Below are 22,483 nucleotides of genomic sequence, written 5' to 3'. Positions count from 1 at the left end.
GGATAAAAATTTTCATTGTTTTTAAAAATATTTAATTTGAGTTTTGAGATAAATTTTTCTGAGATAAAATAGATAATTCAATATGTATCTTAATTAATTTCTGACATAGTTTTAGTTTTATTTCGAACACTAAGCTATGTCTTTATACAAAAATGGGCGGGTTTGTGACTTTGTGGTACTTATTAAATACAGAATCAGAAAAAAACACATTTTTTTCAAAGGGAAATAAATCGGACAAATAAATTGCAAAATGAAAGAGAAGTTACCGGTATTTGTTTAGTATTTTGACGTATTTATAGTTTTTACAGCGACTTACTCGGTATTACAAAGCAGTAAAAAGAAAAATGATAATAATTTTCTGTTAATTTGCATTTGTAAGTTTTCAATGTTCCTTTTTATATACAACTTCAGTTTTATCTGATAAAATATTTAAGTGAAACGATTTGAGAAATTCATCAGCTCTAATTCATAAGAATTAAGACGGTGAATTAAGAATATGTGTACGTGCAAGTTTTGGGTTACCTTTAATTACTTTTGTTATATATACAAATATCTCGATAACTCTAAAACTTACTAATAATTTTAAAAATTCTGACAGATTATATACCAAGCATAAACTGGTTGGAGCTAATACAATCTGTGCTATGCAATGTTGCAAACAACATTTTGTATACGCCCTCTAAATCAGTCAAAAGTCTTTATAAAGAATATATAATAAAACATGATTGGTTTCTTTTGGATATATCTTTTTTATTTTTAAATAGTTTTTAATCTATTAATTAACATCAGCCTTAGTGTATAAATAATATACTCACACTAATAAACGTTATGATTGACCAATAAAAATCAATGTTACAAAAGGGCAGTATTATACAAGTATTACTGAACGTTTGTAACGATAATCGGGACGTTTATAAATATATTCTACATACACGGTTACTTATTCGGTTAGAAGAATGACTTTTACTGTATTATAGATTGTTGGAAGGTTATATGTACGTATTACACAGTTATTTGCAACATAACCCTTGGCGGGCGGCTCGGATTATATAACCTAAAAACCGTTTATATTAGAACATTTAACCTGTCAAATATCTTTATGGCTAATGATATTACTTGAGTATCATTGTCCATTCTTTTATCAAACAAAATATTCTTATTTTTCAAAGAACAGCAGTGAATGTATAACCTTCACCTGGCATACCCATGTTTAATTTTTTCAGAACCGGAAAATGATCGAACTGTTCACTGGAAGAAACTGTACAGGAAATTCACTATATGTGGTGATACATGTATTTTCCGGTGGTTTACTTGTGCCTCTTAAATAACATACTGTGCATCTCATATTGCATGCAAACCGCAATGATTCAAGTGCAAATTTAGTGAACTTAACACTAAATATATCTTTTGTAGGTTTTTAAAACTTGTCGGCACTAGTAAGGTCATATAGTGACTTCCTGTTTACTAAACTGTTTATTGGAAGACTTTATATGTCAACTGAACATTTTCTCAAGCTCTAACGACCACCTGTGTAGAACCACCGATAACTAGATAGCATAGCTCTTTACTGGAAATAGCCCTGACGGGATTTAAACTTGTAACAATAACGACGCACCAATTCGTTGTTCACTTGGACACGGAAGCCCTTATATATATTTTTTGTTGTAGTAGATAAATAACAAAATATAATTTTTCGTGTGCAAAGAGGTCCAATTTAGCACATGTTTGGTGGTAATTCTCTGTGTACACTTTATTGTATGGATTACTCTTAACTTATTTACAATACCTATGTCATATATAACATTTTACAAAATATCAGGAAATATTGTATGTTTTCATCATGCCGCGCACAAAATAAAAAGACCTACGTGCCTTTCGCGAAGATGCAACTGATTTCATATTTTGCCATATTCATGATTGTTTTGTGAGTTTTTCTTAGACGGTTTTGCAAGACGGAATCGATTTGTAATTTCTTGTGCGCATGCTACATACACTCAAAGTTCAGAATCTCAATCAGGTATGATTTAAGATATTAAGACATATAATATGTTTTAACATGTCCTTTCTTGACATTCAAATGTCAAATGCCACTGTGGGGTTACCTGACTAGGAACATCATCCGGCAATAATAGGGCAATCCTCCGGCAAGAGTAATGTCATCTTCCGGCAAGAATAATGGATCTTTTTTTAAGATGGGAATGGTTTAACTTAAATGCCTATATTGAGAAGTGCTTCATCAGTGTACATAAAGTATATAATTATGTTGATAAACTTAGCATATACAGGGTTAACATTTATAAACACTTTTTGAATACAATAACAACACAATTTGGCAAGAAATATGTTTTATTATTAAAAGTTAATCGGTATACACAACAACTTGTGAGACCTTGTTTTGGGTACATATATTATAATGTGAAATTGCACCAATCCAGTTCACTATACAGATACTGCCTTATGACACATCTTAACCGGAACGAAAATACAGCAGTTTATATTGATATCATTTTTGTAAAAAGAAATTTTTCGGTATTTCTGAAAGACAAAAATATTTATTAAGATAAAGACATGTGTTGTTTTGTCTTTTTTGCTTGAATATATTTTGTATTATTTTATTTATGGTATTCAAAGTATAAAGATTTAAAACATATTTCACAAGGCCAAATAATATCCGTTGTAGAAATAACGTTAGAATTTTTCCTTACAGCTTCAAAAATTTTAATGAAACAAAAAAAATATATAAACATCATGATAAATTTCAGATTTAGAGCTAAATTTCAAAATAAAATTAAGTTATTTCATTATAAGCCTTTTATAAATATAAGAAATCAATGCTTTGTAGAAATTTCACCCAAACACTTAAATCAACATGTACGGCGTTTATTAAAAATAGCCCAAAGTCACTTTCACATTTTATTATTGTTTTTATACAAGTTGAACAGAAGATTTTATACGAGTGACAGCCAGTCAGTCTGGCTTATAGGTTTATTGTTTTGTACAAATGTATCTTGTGGTTAAAAGAACATACAAATTACTCAAGGTTACCCTTTTAAATTGAAAATAAGTTATTATAGTAACTAGCCACTTTATGGCTTCATTTACATACGCCATTGTTGTCAATGTCGTAAAATTTTTATACTAAAAGGAAACAGTTTTAATCTCAAATAAATATTTGTGTCATAAAGTAAATATTTTACAGAGTAAAATAATTAAACTTTTCAATTCTGATTCCGATATAAGATTTAAATAATATCTGAAAATAATAAGATATTCTTTTATCGGATAGAAAAAAAGTGTAAAAGATATTGCAAAAAGATAAAACGAATGATGTGAATAACAATATTAAAAGTCACAAAATACAATAAAGTTTACTATTTCTACTGACCTGTCAGTTAAAAAACATCTAATTCATCAAACATTAATCAGTAATATACAATTTAGTCAAGAATTTCATTAAGTCTTTTCATGTTACTAATTGTATTTTTTAACAAGTATACATGTACATTGCTTGCTTACTATTTGGAGTAGGGACAAAAAATTATTTTTGATAATGAAGAGAAAATTTGGTGATATAAATTGACGAGATAAATATATGAGATAAATTTGAGAGATAATGAGAAAATGTCAATGCTTTATATGATAGAAACACTCATTTGATCAGCTAAAACTGGCTGGTTTGAATTTAAAAATAAAACATTAAAACATAGCGTTCCATGAAACGAAATTTCAAAACTTGAATAAGTGTTAATTTTAAAAAGCGCGCCAAACTTTAATAAATGTTGTAAGTATAAACTTCCGCCAGCTTCAAAAGCCTAATAAAGATAGGTTAAAATGCGTGAGAGATCATAAATTTATTTCATGATTGGTCCTAAGAGATGGTCTTTTAGAAAATTGAGCTGCGTCTCGACAAAACCAACATAATGGGTTTGCGACCAGCATGGATCCAGACCAGCCTGCGCATTCGCGCAGTCTGATCAGGATCCATGCTGTTCGCTTACCAACCCTATAACAAGTAAAGAAACTGATAGCGAATAGCATGGATCCTGATCAGACTGCGCGGATGGGCAGGCTGGTCTGGATCCATGCTGGTCGCAAACCCATTATGTTGGTTTTGTCATGACACGGCTCAAATATATTTTAGTGCAAATGTGAACTGAAATAGGTAACAAAAAACAAAAGTTCATCAAAATTTAACACAGTTTCTTTAACAAGTTGTATACTTAATATGTAAGTATTTACAAAATGTTTTATTATACAATTTCATTTGGACATTGTCATAGCTAAACAAAATCGTCCATGCATTATATCATCATTTATTACATTATACGATAAGAAATAAAATATATGCTACATAATTAAAAAAATCTCACTGTTCTGTTACACAGATATACAGGTCAAGGTCGGTCAAAACAAATATGATGGTCAAGGTCAAGGGACTATATTTATTGCGATTTAAAGTCATGTATTCCTTATCAAAATGTCTGTCACTACTTTAAAACGGAAATATAAAAATCAACACTTCTGTTACTGATTCTTCTTAAAACTTAACAGATTGTGTGCGGAATTTTACGGATTTCTTTAACCATAAATTAATAAGAAATAGAATTCTTGGATTCAAAAAGCGAATGTAAAAGCAACAAATAATAAATAGCTTCACGATCACAGACATTCAAGGGAAACAACTATGTCGTGCTTATCTTCTGTACATTTAAGTCCCTTTACTCATTCAACACTTGGTGCTCATATTTACATATATTATAACTAATGCAACATAATTACAAAATATATACATCATAATTTAACTGGATTTCATAGATCAATTAACAAAGACGTAAACATGTCTCTCAATGGATTTTATATTGAAGACAGTTGCATACAGAATTGAAAAATTAAAAAATAATGTTAATTTAATAAATCGTCAAAATTTCGTGGACTGACTACCTTTAAAAGAACTGTTTCGTGTTCGAAATATAAATCAAATGGTCTTCTTGAACAATACTTAATTAAATGTCTAACGTTCATAATGATACAATAGTTATTAAGTGTTTTCCCTCCTTATGCAACTGTCTTTTTAATATTAATGTCTCCACTGCAAGACATAAACCGAAGCAGAAAAAAAAATGACAAAAACCAACAAGCTAAGATCTGTACATGTTTTGGTCGATGGCATGCGTTAACACCGAGAAACAAAATGTGGAAAATGTTTATGTTAAATGCATAATCTAAATATAGATCTTTATAACAACAACTTTATTACGTCAGTAAATGAGTTTTTCGTGTAACAACAGATATCAACACTAAAAAATTTGAATTTGAAGAATTAACTTTATTTTAGAGCTAATGCACAAAGAGAGTGTCAGGACTTAGTATTTTTGTACCTATTTTGTAGAGAATTTTGGCATACCAATGCATACCATTTGGTACATTCGTTGAATTTCGACTTTCAACGTTTTGTGAAGAAAACATCGCGAAAACTTGTGATATGTCATGGTACACCCGCATTGGCGCATATACAGCATGCGCGATATCAATATTGTCTATATATGCATAACAAGATGCTATGATATCGTCAACAACAATAGTGCCGTGCTTCGTAAGAGGGGCGTATATCCCTTTCCGAGTTTGCACGGCGATTTTTGTTATAACTGTTGTAATTATCGAGTCTTTGTCTCTTAGCAACAAATATTGCCCCGCAGTCACACTATCAGCGAAAACAGCTTCAATTCTATTAACATCAAATGAGGAGTTTTGGTTTACGACATACAATAAATGTTTTGCGGTTAGCGTTATTTCTTTCCCAGACGCCGTGGACAGTGTGTAGAATAATCCATAGCCAAAATCATCACGGTCCATAAAATTAATAACTTCACTGTATTCTAAAACACCATCACTGCGCATGCCCAGCACGCGATCTCCAATGCGCAAGTCTGACATAGGAATAGATTCGCCATTTTCTATCTGAACGGAACTCTTTCCAGTGAAACATCCTCCAGTTCTGACTGCTGCTGAGGAATCTAGATTAATGAGAAAGGAAAGGAATTAAATATATATTCTTATATTCTTCTTAAAAATATTTTAACAAAAGCTGTGGCCTAATTTCAATGATACAGATAACATTTTTTGTTTCAAATTTCTGAAAGTACTTCTCGAAATTGTATCAAATTTATGTAAAAAAGGTAAAATTAAAAACTCCACATGATGCCATAGATCTTTCGTACTTATATAGCATTAACTCTACTGACTTGTAGAAGAAATATCATGTAATAAGATTTAACTGTTTCATTTCTAAATATTTGATAGCAGCTTAGGTAAGTCTCACTCGTAAGTAATATGATCTAAGCCCATCTCATAAAATGTCTAGAAAATCTCAGTGTATCTTAACTGAACATCAATTTTATGCTGAATTGATGATTTCTCATGCATATGGTATTAAAGGAATAGAAAGTACTTAAATCAAGAACAAATATCGCACGTTTTTATCTTCCATTCAGCACGGGACAAAACTACAATAAACCTGTAAGCGTATAAAGTTTGACCCGGTATTTCATAGCATGATAGTCTATTTTTCTATTAAGCATGCATTAACACCTAAGTGCCTTGCCTACGATCTGACCGCGTAGTACAATAGATAAATCCACATAAAAATTGCCTTTTAAAACTAACATTTATATTAGTTAAAAGAGAGAAGAGTTTAAAAACCTCATTAAATCGACGAATCGAAAAGAGCGCGTGACTGAAACCGAAGAACAAGGATTACACTGTGGAAATTGTAAATAAAAAAGGGAAAATGAAGACAGAGAAAAGACGGTCTTGGTGTAGAAGGTCAACAGTTCTGTTTCATTAAATCCCTGATTTCAAATATTTAATACTTGATGGAGAGCTAAAATTGAACTTATTGTGGTTTATTAGTACACATACCATCCTTTATATGCTTTTGAAAATTCCAAAAGACTTGAAAAAATTAAATAAACAGTTTATTATAGATAACAGTGATATGTATACTTTGTAATAAATCTTTCTATGAGAAAAATACACATATTTACCGAAGTCAAATACCCTTATACGTAAATTAAATATTGAAATGTAATATGATAAAAAAATGACTTTGAATGAAATGCGTAGAAAATAAGAAAGAGAAAGTTTCAAGTCACTGATTGTTACTCATAATATCATATTCGAATCGTCTTTTCCGAACGTAAATATAAATGCTTAGAAATTTTGATTAATTTTTGAAAACATTACGATGCATCCATATGTAGCACTCTAAACATGCATAATTATTAACGTTTCATTTTTTTTATCAAACTCAATTATAACATTTTTTGTTTTCTTTATGTCTGGTTTATCATAGAAAGACCTCCCAAAATTAAAAAGCAAAACTTCATTTGTTTTAGAAAATGATTATTTCATGATAGCAACTAATTTGTTAATGGTAAATATTTATTCAAATATGTTTTCTTAGGCAAGCCCTACCATTTGCTTTACAATGAGATAACGTGAAATAAGGCATCTTTTACAACATATAATGTGCCGTTAAAGAGAAGATAATGAAACCAACGCGGCATATATTTTAATTTTCCTTTGTTTCCATTTAAACTATTCAAACTATTTTATAAATAATTGATCATAATTTTATAATAATTTTGATAAGATTTAGATATACTCAGTCAACTGAAAAAGTGTATAGTCTTTTTTCCGATTAAACAGAACATCATAAATTTAATTCTTTATGTTCTCTTTTATCCTATAAAATTATTTATTGTTTAAAAAACTTTCATCTATTATAGTTTTGTTTGAACCTCTTTAATAGATATATTTCTTTCGTTACACATGTACTTTTGAAAATTAAAATAAATGGTGCAATATCGGCAAGCCTCGCCCCTTTCTAGCCCATATCAGCCTCGTCTGATAAAAGGGCAATCAAAAGACAGTATCATGTTATTCTCTATTTATTATTTAATGATGGTATATATAATGGTACTGACCTGATTTTACCGAGCAATGGATATGGCCATGTGACTCGTACTCTACCCAATCAAACCCTGCCTGCACCGCCAGGCCTGCCAGCATACCTAACTTCGACCTGCCATAAAAACAAAACCATTACAATTCATAACATTTATATAATTAGTTCAATGAAAACAATCGCTTTTCTTTAGCTTTCAACGTTTTGTTTTCTTCAGGAAAAATTGACGTTTATAAAATAATTAATTCATAACATTTAAACGCAAACAATTTATAAAACTCATTTTAAATTTTGTAGACGTTTATTTTTTAATTTTAATTTTGGTTCTTCACCAAACATTTTTCGGGTATATACATCAATTACATTGTGATTCACGCCTAATATCGCCGTATATTTCATCGAGCGGTTTCATGTCTTTGATTTATAGTTCATAACTACCTGATAAAAATGATAAAGTTTGACTTCTATCTGAAATTTGTTTTAAGGAATAAATTACTCAGACAGATATAAAAATCCTTGAACAGTAAACACTGGGTTTCAAAGTTATGAACAACTGAACGTTTTATTAACATAATTTTTACAATATCAAATTTTGTATTACGATAATGAAATAAACAAACAAGCAAACAAATAAATATTTGAAAGAAAAACAACGAAGACAGAATAAAAAAGCCTTAGATATTTCCAATCATGTTAGTGTCTTGGTGTTAACGGTAATAAATCCATTATAAGGTCATTTAAATTTTGAATAAATTCCATATTTCTTTACTTAATAGAAGTATTCATTGCTGTGTGACAGGTACATTTGCCATGTACTTCATTATTTTTTCTGTTCTTCATAATCATTGATTCCAGTAATTTTAGTATTGAGGATTTAATAGCGTTTTAGACGGTGCTAGGGGGTGGGAGTTGTTGCGCTTTCCAATCACTTAAACAAATCGATTCTGTAATTTTCAACTTCTTGCTTTTGATTTCGTTGCCCTCTAATTTCAAGATTGTGTATATCAATTAGTATATTACTCTTGCAGTTATTCATTAAAATCTAATTAAATCTATTTATGCGTACCTGTCGCGGTCATTGGTAGCCACGTCAACTGCGCGACCTTCATAATGAAGAGAATTTTCCCCATGCATGAAGTCGTCATCCCAGGCTTCTTTAACCTTGACCTTCACAGGAGGGACCTCTGGCGGGTTACCCGGCCATTGTAGTTGTACAAGTTTAGCTAATGTATTTAGCTTTTCTTTGCATCGCTGAAATGAAATATAACTATAATTATAATTTTGCTTTGACAAGTTAAACATTATGATTCTTCGTTTTTCAATATTTTATTATACACGTTTGTTTGCGTTTTGCAAACGTACATGATGCTGATGAAGCGTAATTTCCGAAAGTCTCGTTTATATATGAGCATAACATTTAATAGCTAACCATTATCTACTTATTAATGATGGAGTACAACAGGATATATAACACAGCATGTTTGTATTTTACTATTTGTGTCCTGCTACAGATTTAAAGTGAACAATCAAATATATGTACATACTGTTACAATAAGTTTATATTATAAGTACAAAAACAATGAGAAAGCGCAAATGTACGAAGAACGACTACAACTCCCCTACAATATCTAGTCGGAGTTTGATTGTACAAGTCTTTATCTCAAATCATCATATAGTCCATTTTTCTGCTTCTATGTTATTTTGCTCTTCTTAAAACAGATGTTTGCCATGGGGCTTTGAAATTTTAATTAACTTATTCAAAATCTCAATTCCTATCTCATACAGTTACTTGCTTCTACTCAATTTATGCCCCCCAATTATTTACAGAGGATGATAAAAAGATGGTGATATTGCTCGATAGTTGTCTCTTATCATTTTGTTAGCGAAATAAAACAGAAATATCCATATAGAATACACTGTGTTGATTGATTGATTCGTGTTTATTTAGGCTAAAACACGAATATTGTATTATTATACATATATTAGATAAAATCATTTAACAACAATGTATATTATAAAATGGCATAAAACAAATCTGAAGATAAGTACAAATGTAAGTATAAATGGATGTATTTTAAAGTCAATTGGTCTACATAAGTAATAAAAGCATTTGATAAAACCAAAATCAATGTATTGTTTGGATATTTTTCATGAAATATTTCTTGACAAAAAATATTAATACAGTTTAAAGTCGATTAGTATCGACATTAATATGATAAAAAATACTATTTTTTTATCTAGAACAATTTATTATTAGCTATATATAAATATTGTTTACACTTACCAACAACATCTACATATAATTAATGTCGTGGTCTTTAATAATTTGTGGAATTACAGACCTACCATATCGGACCAATTCATTTTAAATTGATACATTTCTGTATCTGTTAGCTATCAAAAAAGATATTTGTGCATTTTTACAGGGATGCTTTATTAGAACATGTTGGACTGGTTAACACTTTTGCAGAAACCGATGGTAACTAGTAATAATTTTATCTTAATATAAGTAAACATATATTGTATATAAGTATAAGTTTAACCTAGGATGCCACATGAAAGCTCAAAGGCTTATTTCAAATGGGGGGTTCTCGGTTAAAATAATTACAGATATCAAAATGATTATTTAATCTTGAAAGTTACAAGCTCAATAAGTGAGCAAAATAAAAATAAAACAAAGAAAACCCCCAAACAAAAAATCCTAATTAGACCAAACATTTTGGAGTTGCAAAACTATCATTGCGTTTTCTATCATTTTAAATGATACACTTAGCACATACTAAATTTTCAAAATTTATAGAAACTATTGATTTATGAGCTACTAGATATTAACCACTGTAAGCTATTAGATTGTATAGTTTGAAATATAATGTCATATCTTAAGTCCTATTTTTGAATTTTACTGAATTCTCAGATACGTTTTTTCTTTATCCTTAACCATGTATTTTTTGTATCCACCTTAAATCCAAAATTCATCATCGATGTGTGTTAATAGGCCTATAACATCATTTCATTGTCAATTATTATTAACTTATAAATCTGAAAGAGCAAAAACATATAAATATATTTAGTATATTTTTTTGTTTAAGACGTAAAATTGAAAGCCCCGTTGCTTCGTTACGAACCTCTACGGCAAGGCTTTGCAAGAGAGATCATTTTGTGAAGACTTTGATAATATTCTATATTTTGTTTTCTAATTTCTAGATAAAAGACTTAAAGTTATTTGACCTCGCACCTGGTAATTTGATTTGATTTTGATTTTACGACCACAAGCTTGTATCTACATAGATGAACTGATATTTATATTTGGGAGACAGTGACTTCCAAAAGATTTCTTGTCTTGCTGTTTGCAGGTGTAATTTTAAGGTGTAATTTTATAATTGAATTTTACCACACATAGTCCCTGCAAGTTGCACACTGAAAATGCGTTTACTGTAATTCCTATCCCATGATGTATTTGTATAAGATAAAACACATTAATACATAACATGATTACAATCAAAATTGTTTGATTACTATTTTACATACTTGTATCCATTTCTCAAAGAACGAATTCTAACATATTAAAATAGGGTTTGAGTGAATTTGTGAGCAACTTAAGGTCAAATGATCTTTAAAGAGACAAAACAAACTTCGCAACAGTGTGTTTTCAATTGTTACACAGAATTCTGTGTGATGAAATTAATTATATGAGTAAAACAGTTAATCAGTTAATGGAACATTGTAGCTTATGGGATTAAATACTCGTCTTGAGCTACACTAGGACGATGGCTCCCCACAAGATCTTAAATTTACTCTGGACTTGATATTCTTCTGAAAACGGTGCATTACCGTAGCCTTAAACGTCTGGGTATTTTAATGAAGTTCATTACTCAGATCTGTGTAAAACATGACACAGGAAAGGTATGTGTCGCCCAGGGTTTGATCGGATAATCCCTAGGTTAAGATTAGGATTATTCGAGAGTCTTAAGTGATCATTATGTTGTGAAGTGCATGTCGGATTAGCGGGATCAGTAATGCACCTTGTGATATGCAAGAGGTGGTAAATGATATTAAATTACATTTAGTTGTTAATGTAAAACAAATAAGTGTTCTTTATATATCTCACTGGCAGACAACCTTTATAAATGAAGAATTAATTATTATTAAAAAAAATTCTTTTGTTAACATAGGATGAACGGGAAATTAGACAATGTACACAACATATTTGCATTTCATGGCCATGTGTATGTCATATTTTTATATATATTTTAGTAAACCATTAATTTTAAAAATGAGACCCCTGTTACCGGCTTTGGATAGCATGTTTGGCAATCACTAATTTAGTTGAGCAAATTTAACGGCGTTTTCTTTGTCTTTTGTAGCTACTGAATTTGAATTATGCACTCTTACGTTTTTTAGAATAAGAAAAGAAGTAGGGTGTTTGTAAAGTTGTTTTTAGTTTACTCAAAATCAGGTCCCGTTTAATAAACTTGTCACAACCCAACTAGAAAACTATTTAATTCATCTATTTAGGCCATTTCCAACTACAAAGATGGATAGACACGTGTTGGCATTGACTTGTAGTGATGCGATTTTAATTGGATATTTCACAGATATTTGCGTGGAATGATGTGAAATTTAAAATCATTTATGTGAACAATATTATACAGACGCGAATAGACTGTGTTACAAAATATACTTCTTTCTGAATGATATACAGTTTGCGTAATTCTCCTGGCCAAATTAAGCGCTATATCTTAATCCTTGTTCAAAGTACTTTAACACTAATTAAATTATTTAGGCGTGTATTATAAAAACCTGTACCCTGGTATTATTGCATATAAAAGAGAAATTGATATCAGCAAACAAGGTGTAATCCAAACTAAACATGTTAAAATCCGTTACATGTAAACAGTCTAAGTTTTGTAAGTGTATAGCAAACACTTCGTAAATGCTCAAAAACGCAATAATGGTAAAATACAACATAGCAAAAATTCCAAAATAATGACAACTTTGTTTTGTGATGTTTTATGACACGAGGTTTCTCTTATCAAGCTTTGGTAAATTGTATTAAACAATTCGTGGGACAAAGACAAGGCGTGGACATTGTCAAACTGGGATACGCAGCCTTTTTTTCTTAAGGTAGCTTGCACTTGATAGAATATGTATCCACCCTTTCTTACAGGAATGCATATTGCCTGCACATATTTTTGTAGCAGGACTTATTTACATATGTATATATAATATAATTGTGTTGGAAAAAGCATTATTTTATGATTCGCACTGACAACAACTAATTCAGAAGCAATAGTTGCTTTACACCTTAGCATTTTATTTAAAAATGTCTTTTATTTCTTTTTTTTTTTGTGAAATCAGTAACACAATAGAAACGGTTATTATATACTGGCTCATGATGTCAGTACACGGTATGATGTAAGTTAATGCATTACTTCCTTACTGAAAGCGATATTTCAAATATATTAACTCTTGCCTAATTGAAATATAGTACATGAAGTATTGTAGTGGTATCAAAAAAGTCACTTTTTCATGTAAAACTGATTTTCAAGTCTCGTATTTGTGATGAACACGAGCTTTACCGGCATATATAACCCCTAACAAGGCATTTTGTGATTTCTGTTTAAGACTTTAATTAGGACATTCTCTTCAACTACGATGACAACTTTTAAAAAAAAGTATTTATTAAATTCAATAAGTCTAACACAGGCATCATTTTTGAAAGCTGTCAACTTAAGGTACTTTATATTCACACCAAATTTCGGATCTATTGTTCTAAAACTTGTGTACATCTAATTTTCATTCCTTTTTTTACAATACAACGGATATTCTACTCCGTCTTTACAGTACACTGAACATAGCAGGTCCGGTGCTCCTTGTTTTAAAACAGCACGTATTGACGACTCTCTGTAATACACAGTATTGTGTATTCAAAACTGCTTCAACAAACAAAAGTTTCGAGATGACATCGATCGAATGACGCTTTGCTTGCCCAGACTTATGAGAAATACATTCATCTTCATATTCGAACACTTACAGAGTACGGTAATAATATTTATCTAGACTGTTTGCTCATTTCTGAATTTTATCGCCTTACAAATCCGCAAAGTTGTAAACAATCGCAGCACAGCGATAACAACGTCTTTTTCGGGTTTTGTAAAATGGAGTGGTTAGATTTACTGACGCGATTTGTTTCGTGCGGAAATATGTAACACTTTTCTTTAAGTAAAGATAAATTTGAAATGATTTAATTTCTCTATTCACGGCAATAATACGTAGCAAAAAGGCCACCTTTTGAATATTTTGTTTTTAATTGTTGATTATTTTAATGATAAAAGTACCTTGACAAAACAAAAATCTGCATTTTTTTACTATAGACAATTGTACAATTAAAAAAAATTACATGATGACTTTTTTTGTATAAATTAAAATGAAACGTAACTTCAAGCAAAATAAATTACAAATAACAATGCTATAACAAAAATAAACTTTTGGTTTGAATACATTCAATAACCAAGATGAAGAAATTTTGAAACCAACAAAAGTATACATATTATATTTGTGTTTAGTTGGTAAGGTTATAAAAATGTGTTTTGTTATTCATATGACTAATGTCGGCAGGAGACTTATATTTATATGCAATTCTAATATATCTTATCGGTCTAGTTGCAGGTATAAGATAACTTCAAATTTTATCAACCTTAAAAGACCCCTAAAGAGGTAACAATTTAAATTCACGTACTTCCGTTGCTAAAACAGAATTGGCAATTGTTTGAGAAAACAGTGAGTTGGAACGAATTTACAACTTTTATGTTCAAATGAGATGATAGCCTCTGAAATTTGGACTCCTCAGTACTTTGTTCATATCTTCAAGGTAAAAGAAGTTATGTAAGTGTTCACATTTTCCCACATTCTATATTTATTATGACTCAACTAAAAGAACAAAACTTTGAAGGGTATACAAATGCACAGGCTAGTTGTAAACATATACTAAATTTGAAGGTTTTTAAAAATTATTAAAAAAAATGTTATCAATAAAGAATGTTCACATCAAGCAAAATATAATCAATTATGAAGGCATAAATTAAACGATGATAATTTAAGACAACATAGGAAAATAATGAATTCTCAATACATGTTACATTTTCTTTATATCAATTTTACCTATAATGTCTGTACATCTCTATAAAACCATTATATTCTACGGGTTTTGAGAAAATTAAACCGGAAAATATTGCACAATTACCTTAACTTTACTAAACAAGAAAACATCACGTAAAAATTTATACCTTAATAGAAATATTATTTCATAACGATTTACAAACATAGGAAAAATATGCTCTGCAAGTTGAGAGAAACTGATGACTCACTCTACATGATCACTGACTGCTTCATATAAAACAAACACATATACAAGTAAACATAAAAAGACTAGAATGGCCTATGTTATTATACAGGACTTTCTTCCACCAGACATTAAATCATCTTATATTTCCTTATCATATATTGAATCGTAATTGATAATATTGTCTTGCAATTTCAAATATATTCTCCTAGATGAATCAAAACAGTAATAGAAATATCCATCTTTCGATGAATTCATCCTATAAGAACTACCATACTAGACCATACTAATTAATTATAAGACTTTGAAAACAGTCTAGCCAGATTTGTTTTCTATAAATCTGAAGAATAACAATAAAACCCACTGCTTATCAAAATGATTTTCTTTACAATGAAATGAATTCAAAATATTTTGACTTATCCGAGACACTATGCATTAAACAAATTAATTGCAATATTCAAACACAATAGGAAAGCAATGGAGAGATAAATACAAATAAATACAAATATAATAAAATAGCCAAAGCTGGACGAAGAAGTCAACAATATTATCTCAATATATCAACATTGGTGAGAACGTCTACTGACCACCTCTTTCAAGAGATTTGTAAATAATCAAGGGAAAGATTTATAGATCGAACAAATGGCTAGACTACCACTGATCGCAAAATCTATTTGCCTTGCTCTTCTCTTTATATTGTTATGACAAGACGATACACTTTCTATTTCAGATGAATTGACTTGTTAGACTAGAAGGTCAATGTAACAAAATCACTATATTTTAGTCCTGTAAAATAGCTTACCGGCTACCATTTACCACTGAATATATGCTGATAAAACAATCGCATATATAAAAAGTTATAAGGGTGATAATAATATCATAGTAAAACAATTGTGATATTTTTAACAATTAAACTAAAGATCCTAAAGATGAGTTTTAACAATAATGATATAATCATAATATTGAAAATATCCCTGATGATAGTCACGATGTTTCAAGTTGGCACTGATGATGCTGATAATGGTCATCATAATATTGATAACACCAATGATAATGACAAGGATAACAATCATGATTAATATCAATAAGACTTTTTTTGTATCACATTTATTTGGAGAAAATCAAGAATTGAATTATTTCTTGTTTATTCTTATGAAAATATACCTTTAAGGTATGTTTGATTGCTTTGACGAAGACAAACTTTAATGGATAAACTTTGCGTACATTTTCGTTGTAGTGTTATACATTGTTTATTATTAAAATATATCGTGATTATTATTGTTACAGAAACGCATTCGGTTATATAAACTGAATCATTTTTTTGTAATTTTACAAAGACTATGGGTACGTCCACTTTCATATAATCATCCATTGATAAGTATTTGAATGCCCAAAAAGTTTAATTGATATTTTTGGTTGGGTCATGCATAAGTGATAAAAAAATTTCTTTAATTCTTTAATGTATATCAATATCAAACATTATGCCTTTCTTTTTCTTGTTGAAATGTTGCTGAATGAAATATGTTAAAACTGACAAGCCGTCAGAATCTAACATACCTTTGGAGTGTTGAAAAAGCAAAGAATTTAAAAAATAGATCAGGGCAAGTTTTGGACTGGTGAAAACAATTGTCTCCATCATTAAAATTCCGTTTAAATTAATTGATTTTTGTTCTTCATGTTGGCAAAACAAATAAAGGGAAATAAAAATCGGTATAAACACTAAAATAGTATGAAATTTCTACAGGATATTAGTTAGCAATTAAATAGCCAGTTATCAACCAGGTAGGGTTAGAGAGATTTTGCATGTAGCAAAATTATTAACCTAAAATGCCCTTTTACTCATTTTTTTAAGCCAAGAAATTATAAAAACAACAACAAGAACAAAAACAATAAACAACTGATGAAGGCAAGTTAGATTTTCATAAATAGTTATAGCTTTATAGAATATATGTTGAACATATGCATCAACATATTTTTTTTCTCAAATATATTTATTCCTGTCGCGTGGATAGTGGAATTAATTTACACTACACTTAACATTTTTGACAAGATAAAAAAATATATCTCAACAATCATGCACGTGCTACAAGTATGAAAAAGTTATTAAACTGTAAATTCTGTACGGAGCGATTTTAAAAAGCCATAATTCAAACTGCCTTATCAAACTGATTATACAACTCTTGTGCCATATTATTAGATACAATACGTTATATAAGACGGTAATTTAAACCTTTTTTCGATCTGTCGAAATCCACTTTCCCTCAAACAACGAGCGCTGTGGTAGTCAATTACCGGGCAGACCTGAAACGCTTTGATTTTATTGCCCCGCGGAGTGGTTTTACAAGGTGCCTTCATGTTTTTATTGTCTTCGCTGTTAACAGTTTTCTCTCAAATGATAATTGTTTCTATCATTTAGACACTGGGCGAGCAGGGGAACGTAAAAGACAAATATCATTAGCTGATTTTCATGCTGCAATTACTATCATTTGAAGACAATATGCTTGACTGTTTGGCTAATATATTCTGACAAAATTTTCTGTTTTCGACTTTCTCTCATTTGTGCAATGAGTCATCCATGAATGTTAAATTTAGATCGCAGACATTTCTTACCATGGATTTGTTTAAAGATATCACAAAAGTATAATATTTAATCCCTTATTTAATGCTAATAGCTTTCGTTAATATTCGTATTTGTTGAATCAATACCAATGCATTGTTTTTCTATATATATTGTATCATTCATTTAAACCTAAAGCAAAGTTACATTTGAAGTATCTATAGCATATGAGTATGATTGATACCGTGTTTTCAGTAAAATAAATATATAAAAGTCACTGTAAAGAACAGAATGATGCGTGACAAATTCCTGCGCGATCATTTGGAATTTTATCCGTCATTTACACTTGAAGTTCAATTGCACGACGAAAACACGACTTAGAAGTTGGAAAAAATAACAGATTTATGAAAGTATAAATGAAATGACATTAAAGCAAGCATTTAATTTATTTCTTTTATCTATTCCAACAAGTAGGTGTGAATAAAATACAATAAATAATATGAGGCGTAACTTTGTGTAACTTCTTTTGTACTTAACACATACTTTTTTTCAAAATTGTTTAAAACAGATTTGCACGTTTGCCTGATGGATACAAAATAGTCATAAATTTAGAAGTTTTTATTCAAAATTAGCAATATGAAGACTACTTTCTTTGCATATTTTCTGCAATATTATGCATCTTTTGATTGAATTGCAACTTGAAATAAAGTACTTTTTAACCCGAAATGACTGATGTTTCATTCTTATCTTCTCCTACCAATGACAATTTAAAACATTGTTTTGTTCAGCGTTTTAACGTATATCACGTGCAATATACAGGAAAGGCCCTGGTTGTGCATAAAGCAAAGTCTTATATGTATTTATAAATTAATTATTATTATGACGAACGTTTTTATAACTAGACTGGTTTTATATCTACTTGCTGATGAAGCATTGGAAAGTAGGGTGAAATGATATAAAAGGTTCTAACTTTAAAGAGAAAAAAAGTCATTTTACTAATGGTACATTTATCAAAGTTCATCTATCAAATCTATTTGTTTGTTATTAATGAGGATGCCACAATATCAGGAATAATGGAAACGACTGGACAATCAAAACAAACAGAGGAAATTACAATCCGTTGCCTCCGTGACGGACGCTAATAAAGGTGACTGTCTTCGCAAGAGAAAATGTTGAGAGTGATCATTTGACCACTGTTTGGCCAAACAAAGCTCGTCATTACAATAGTCTACTGCAGTAAAACAGTTTATTGGCCACATTTAACATTGACAAAGAACAAGTTTTGATCATATTTGTTAATACATTTGCTTTTGATAGTATTTCATTGTCAAGTTTGTTGCAATATTCATATAGTAAAAGGCGAACAATTGTGTGCACCATACATATATAGACTGAGAATTTATCATACCTCGGAAAGAAGCATTATAGTGAACTTTGAAGGCTTGTTTATACTAACACAATTATTGCATTAATGTTTAGACAGAAATTATTTTAGGGAGTGCTTTACTCCTCATATCACATTCCTTACTTAGAAAAGAATAATTTAAATAATAACGGATAAAAGGTGTTAGAATATGTTTTATTTGATAGTAATTGCTTCTCCAAGAAAACTTATTTAAAAACGTTATGTTGCAATTTTATAAATTTCATGTCTTGTAAGAGTGTTAAAATACGTTGCAGTTGCTATCAATGGAAATATACTTATTGATTGAAATCTACGAATCTAATCGCCATTTTTTTAAACTACGTAAGAAAATGGCTAATTGGACACTGATACGTCTGTAAAATTTTTTTTTAAATAAATCCCTGACCCATGGCTACTCCAATAAGGGTTTTCACGTGTTAAAAAAATTGGCGCTGCAAGAAAGCTCGCTGTTTGTAGTGTCTAAAACACGAAATTAAAAATAAGAAATTGATTCAATTTTTCTGTATATATAAGCAAATTCTAATATAAGAAAACTGCAGCAAATTTCACTGTCTAGTCTATTAAATCTTGAGACAATTCGATATGATTTGATTTTCTAGAAGTGCTCTTGCAAATGCACGATCAATATAGGACATATCAAGGTTTCGTAACACAGGTCAAATTTACTAGAAAGGTCCTTCTCGTATTCCCTCTTACGAATATATCAGATTTATCAATGTCACGGCATGGCATGTCATAGCTCATAGATTCCTTGGAATATCAGAGAACGTGTCTAGACCAGAACATTTGCCTAAATGGATAATACGATTTTCATCTCGTTTAACTTGTTATTTGGTGTCCCATGTGCTTCTTTTTTCACAGATTGTATGGTTAATGGTGTCATTTTCCTATAAATCTTCCTGTTATTTGTCTTACAAGAAAAGTGATAGTATTTACTATCTTATCTTTCTATCCCTAGCCTTTTAAAACGTCGCCATTTTCTTATGACTCATTCTTTCTGTTATTATTTAAGAAGCTTTTGATATAATCTTAATACGGTAGTTTTATAATATTTGGAATAAGGAAGCTTCCCTGTAAAATTGCTAGAAAGAGATTAGGGTTTCAAAATGATGATATTATGTCAAGAAAAGTGCAGTCAGCTTTTATATTAATATTGTTATTATAATTACAATATTTACATAATATGTGTACCTCTACAATGTATTTGACAATACTGTGTACTTTAAATCATGGAGCAAAATACAATGTATAAAGATCTTTGACAAAAATAAGAAGGCATACTTGCCTGATTTATTTTAACATAATTATATATTGTAATGTATCAAATTAACAATTGGGTTTTAGATTCTTTTTTCACTGTTTAGTTGGTCAGAAAATTTGAACGGAACAGATGTACACTAATTAACAAACTATAGTTTACAAATAACAGCAGCAATGTAAATATAATTGATTTGCAGTTGTCAAAATTATATCAGTATTTATAATGCAAATTTTGATCAGTAAAGTAATTTCCCGGCAAACTGAATCTTTCATCACAAAATTTTACATGAAATGAAAGAAATGAAAATAATTTTGGAATAGAAACATAACACAAATATAATAGAACTTTAAGTTACTTCTTTTGTCATTATTCCAATGTTACATAAAGTATCCCTTATTTGATGTTAAAGGTATAATCTTAAGAATATATATGTATTAGTTACCTTTTCCACCGATATTTCTGCACTTTTAAAATCACTTACCAAATAAATTAAATTACATATCAACTAAATATATTAAAGATTAAAACATATTTTAGCATAAAGCTTTAACTATGAAAACCCCTAAATATGTCTGCACAATCTAATGTTTGTTGGACTATTATTACTGATTTAAATATTTTTATTCAGTTCTAGTGTTTTCTATTATTTTGTTGGATTGTATTGCAAGACTTATATTACATCATTCAGTTGTAGTTTTTCCCCAAGAAAATATGTGTAAAAAGGGTTATCTTAAGATATGAGTAAAAAAGATATTTAAAAGACTTGTTTTGATATAATTATCATATGTATATACAAAACCAATCACAATCATTTTAGAAACGAATCACAACTATTTTTTGATTGATTAATTGATTGATTATAGGTCTAAGTTAAATATTTATTGCTTTGTAATTTTAATTTTAATTGTTGAAGTCTAAATACGCTATTATTTCATATGATTGTATTTACAAATTTGTCCGCTTGAACTTTAACACGCAAATGCAAGATTTTAACAGAACAATGGACATTTATTGTCCACAAACTTGAGAATAAAAAGCCCTGACCTTAAAACACTTTACACTTGCCCACTATTTTACGCTTGTTACCCTCGATTGTCGTCGTATCTTAAGATGTTTCTGATATGGTTTTAACCGCATTAATGCGACAATTAAACTTTCACTATGATACAGTATAAATTTTTACATTTGTTAAACGTATTGTTCAAGATCGACATATCTTTACCCATGTTATCATGGCGATACAAATATCGTTATGGACATTTTCTCACTTGCATTGAAATATATTTAGATATCAAATGCCCTATATCTAAAAGCTAGAATGATTTATTCATAATCACAACTTTTCATTTGAACCTACCACCAGAGAATACTTTGAAAAGAAGTAATATTCTTTGAATGATAAAATGATAAAAATAGCATAAAAGGTCATTTTTTTCATTATGTAGATTGATATACAAAAATTAACGAAAGTATGTTATACAAAGGTGTTTTCATTTTTAAGAATATAGTGGTTTCAGCATCTTATTAATTCACAATTTCCAAGAGCATGTGTTTAAGTGCTGTAAATTTTATGCCAAGTAAAAGCGTGTTACGTTACACACACACTATCAACTTTTTCCCTGATTTTTCAGAGTATGTAAAATTGGGAAATTCCACTTAAAATACCGTCTATCTATTTATCTGTCTAAAGGCATTTAACGCTTGTCAGAAAGCTACATTGACAAGTATGTGTAAAAAAGTTCCCGATTCTCTAGATCCAAATGTCAATTGGGTACATGTACACGCTTAAGGTTCCTTTTTGCTTTGTACACGAAAGAATTGGTATCTTAAACACTTCCCTAGTAAGGCTTCATTTCAGTTATGATGGGGATTTAACTTTAAATAAAAAAAATGCCTCATACATGATCTTTACTCAAAGTTTTGCTTATAAG

The 22,483-nt window shown here is 29.7% G+C and overlaps 1 protein-coding gene across 2 annotated transcripts in view; it reads right to left on the bottom strand.

Moving 5' to 3' along the window:
- Positions 1-3,284: 3,284 nt before the first annotated feature.
- The window catches only part of LOC132739801 (sonic hedgehog protein-like), a 70,087-nt gene continuing 50,888 nt past the window's right edge, over positions 3,285-22,483 (bottom strand). For both annotated transcript variants that reach the window (XM_060727605.1, XM_060727606.1), the window contains exons 3-5: positions 9,033-9,217; positions 7,986-8,083; positions 3,285-6,014 (exon numbers count right to left, since the gene is read on the bottom strand). In XM_060727605.1, coding sequence (XP_060583588.1) covers positions 5,338-6,014; positions 7,986-8,083; positions 9,033-9,217 — 960 coding nt within the window. In that variant the 3' untranslated portion in view covers positions 3,285-5,337. The remainder of the gene's footprint in view (positions 6,015-7,985; positions 8,084-9,032; positions 9,218-22,483) is intronic.

This window comes from Ruditapes philippinarum, unplaced genomic scaffold (genome assembly GCF_026571515.1).
Source record: "Ruditapes philippinarum isolate M1 unplaced genomic scaffold, ASM2657151v2 ctg232_1_1_1_1, whole genome shotgun sequence".
In the NCBI taxonomy this organism is placed as follows: domain Eukaryota; kingdom Metazoa; phylum Mollusca; class Bivalvia; order Venerida; family Veneridae; genus Ruditapes; species Ruditapes philippinarum.
Note: the sequence above shows the minus strand (reverse complement) of the source record. Positions and strands in the feature narration are given on the sequence as shown.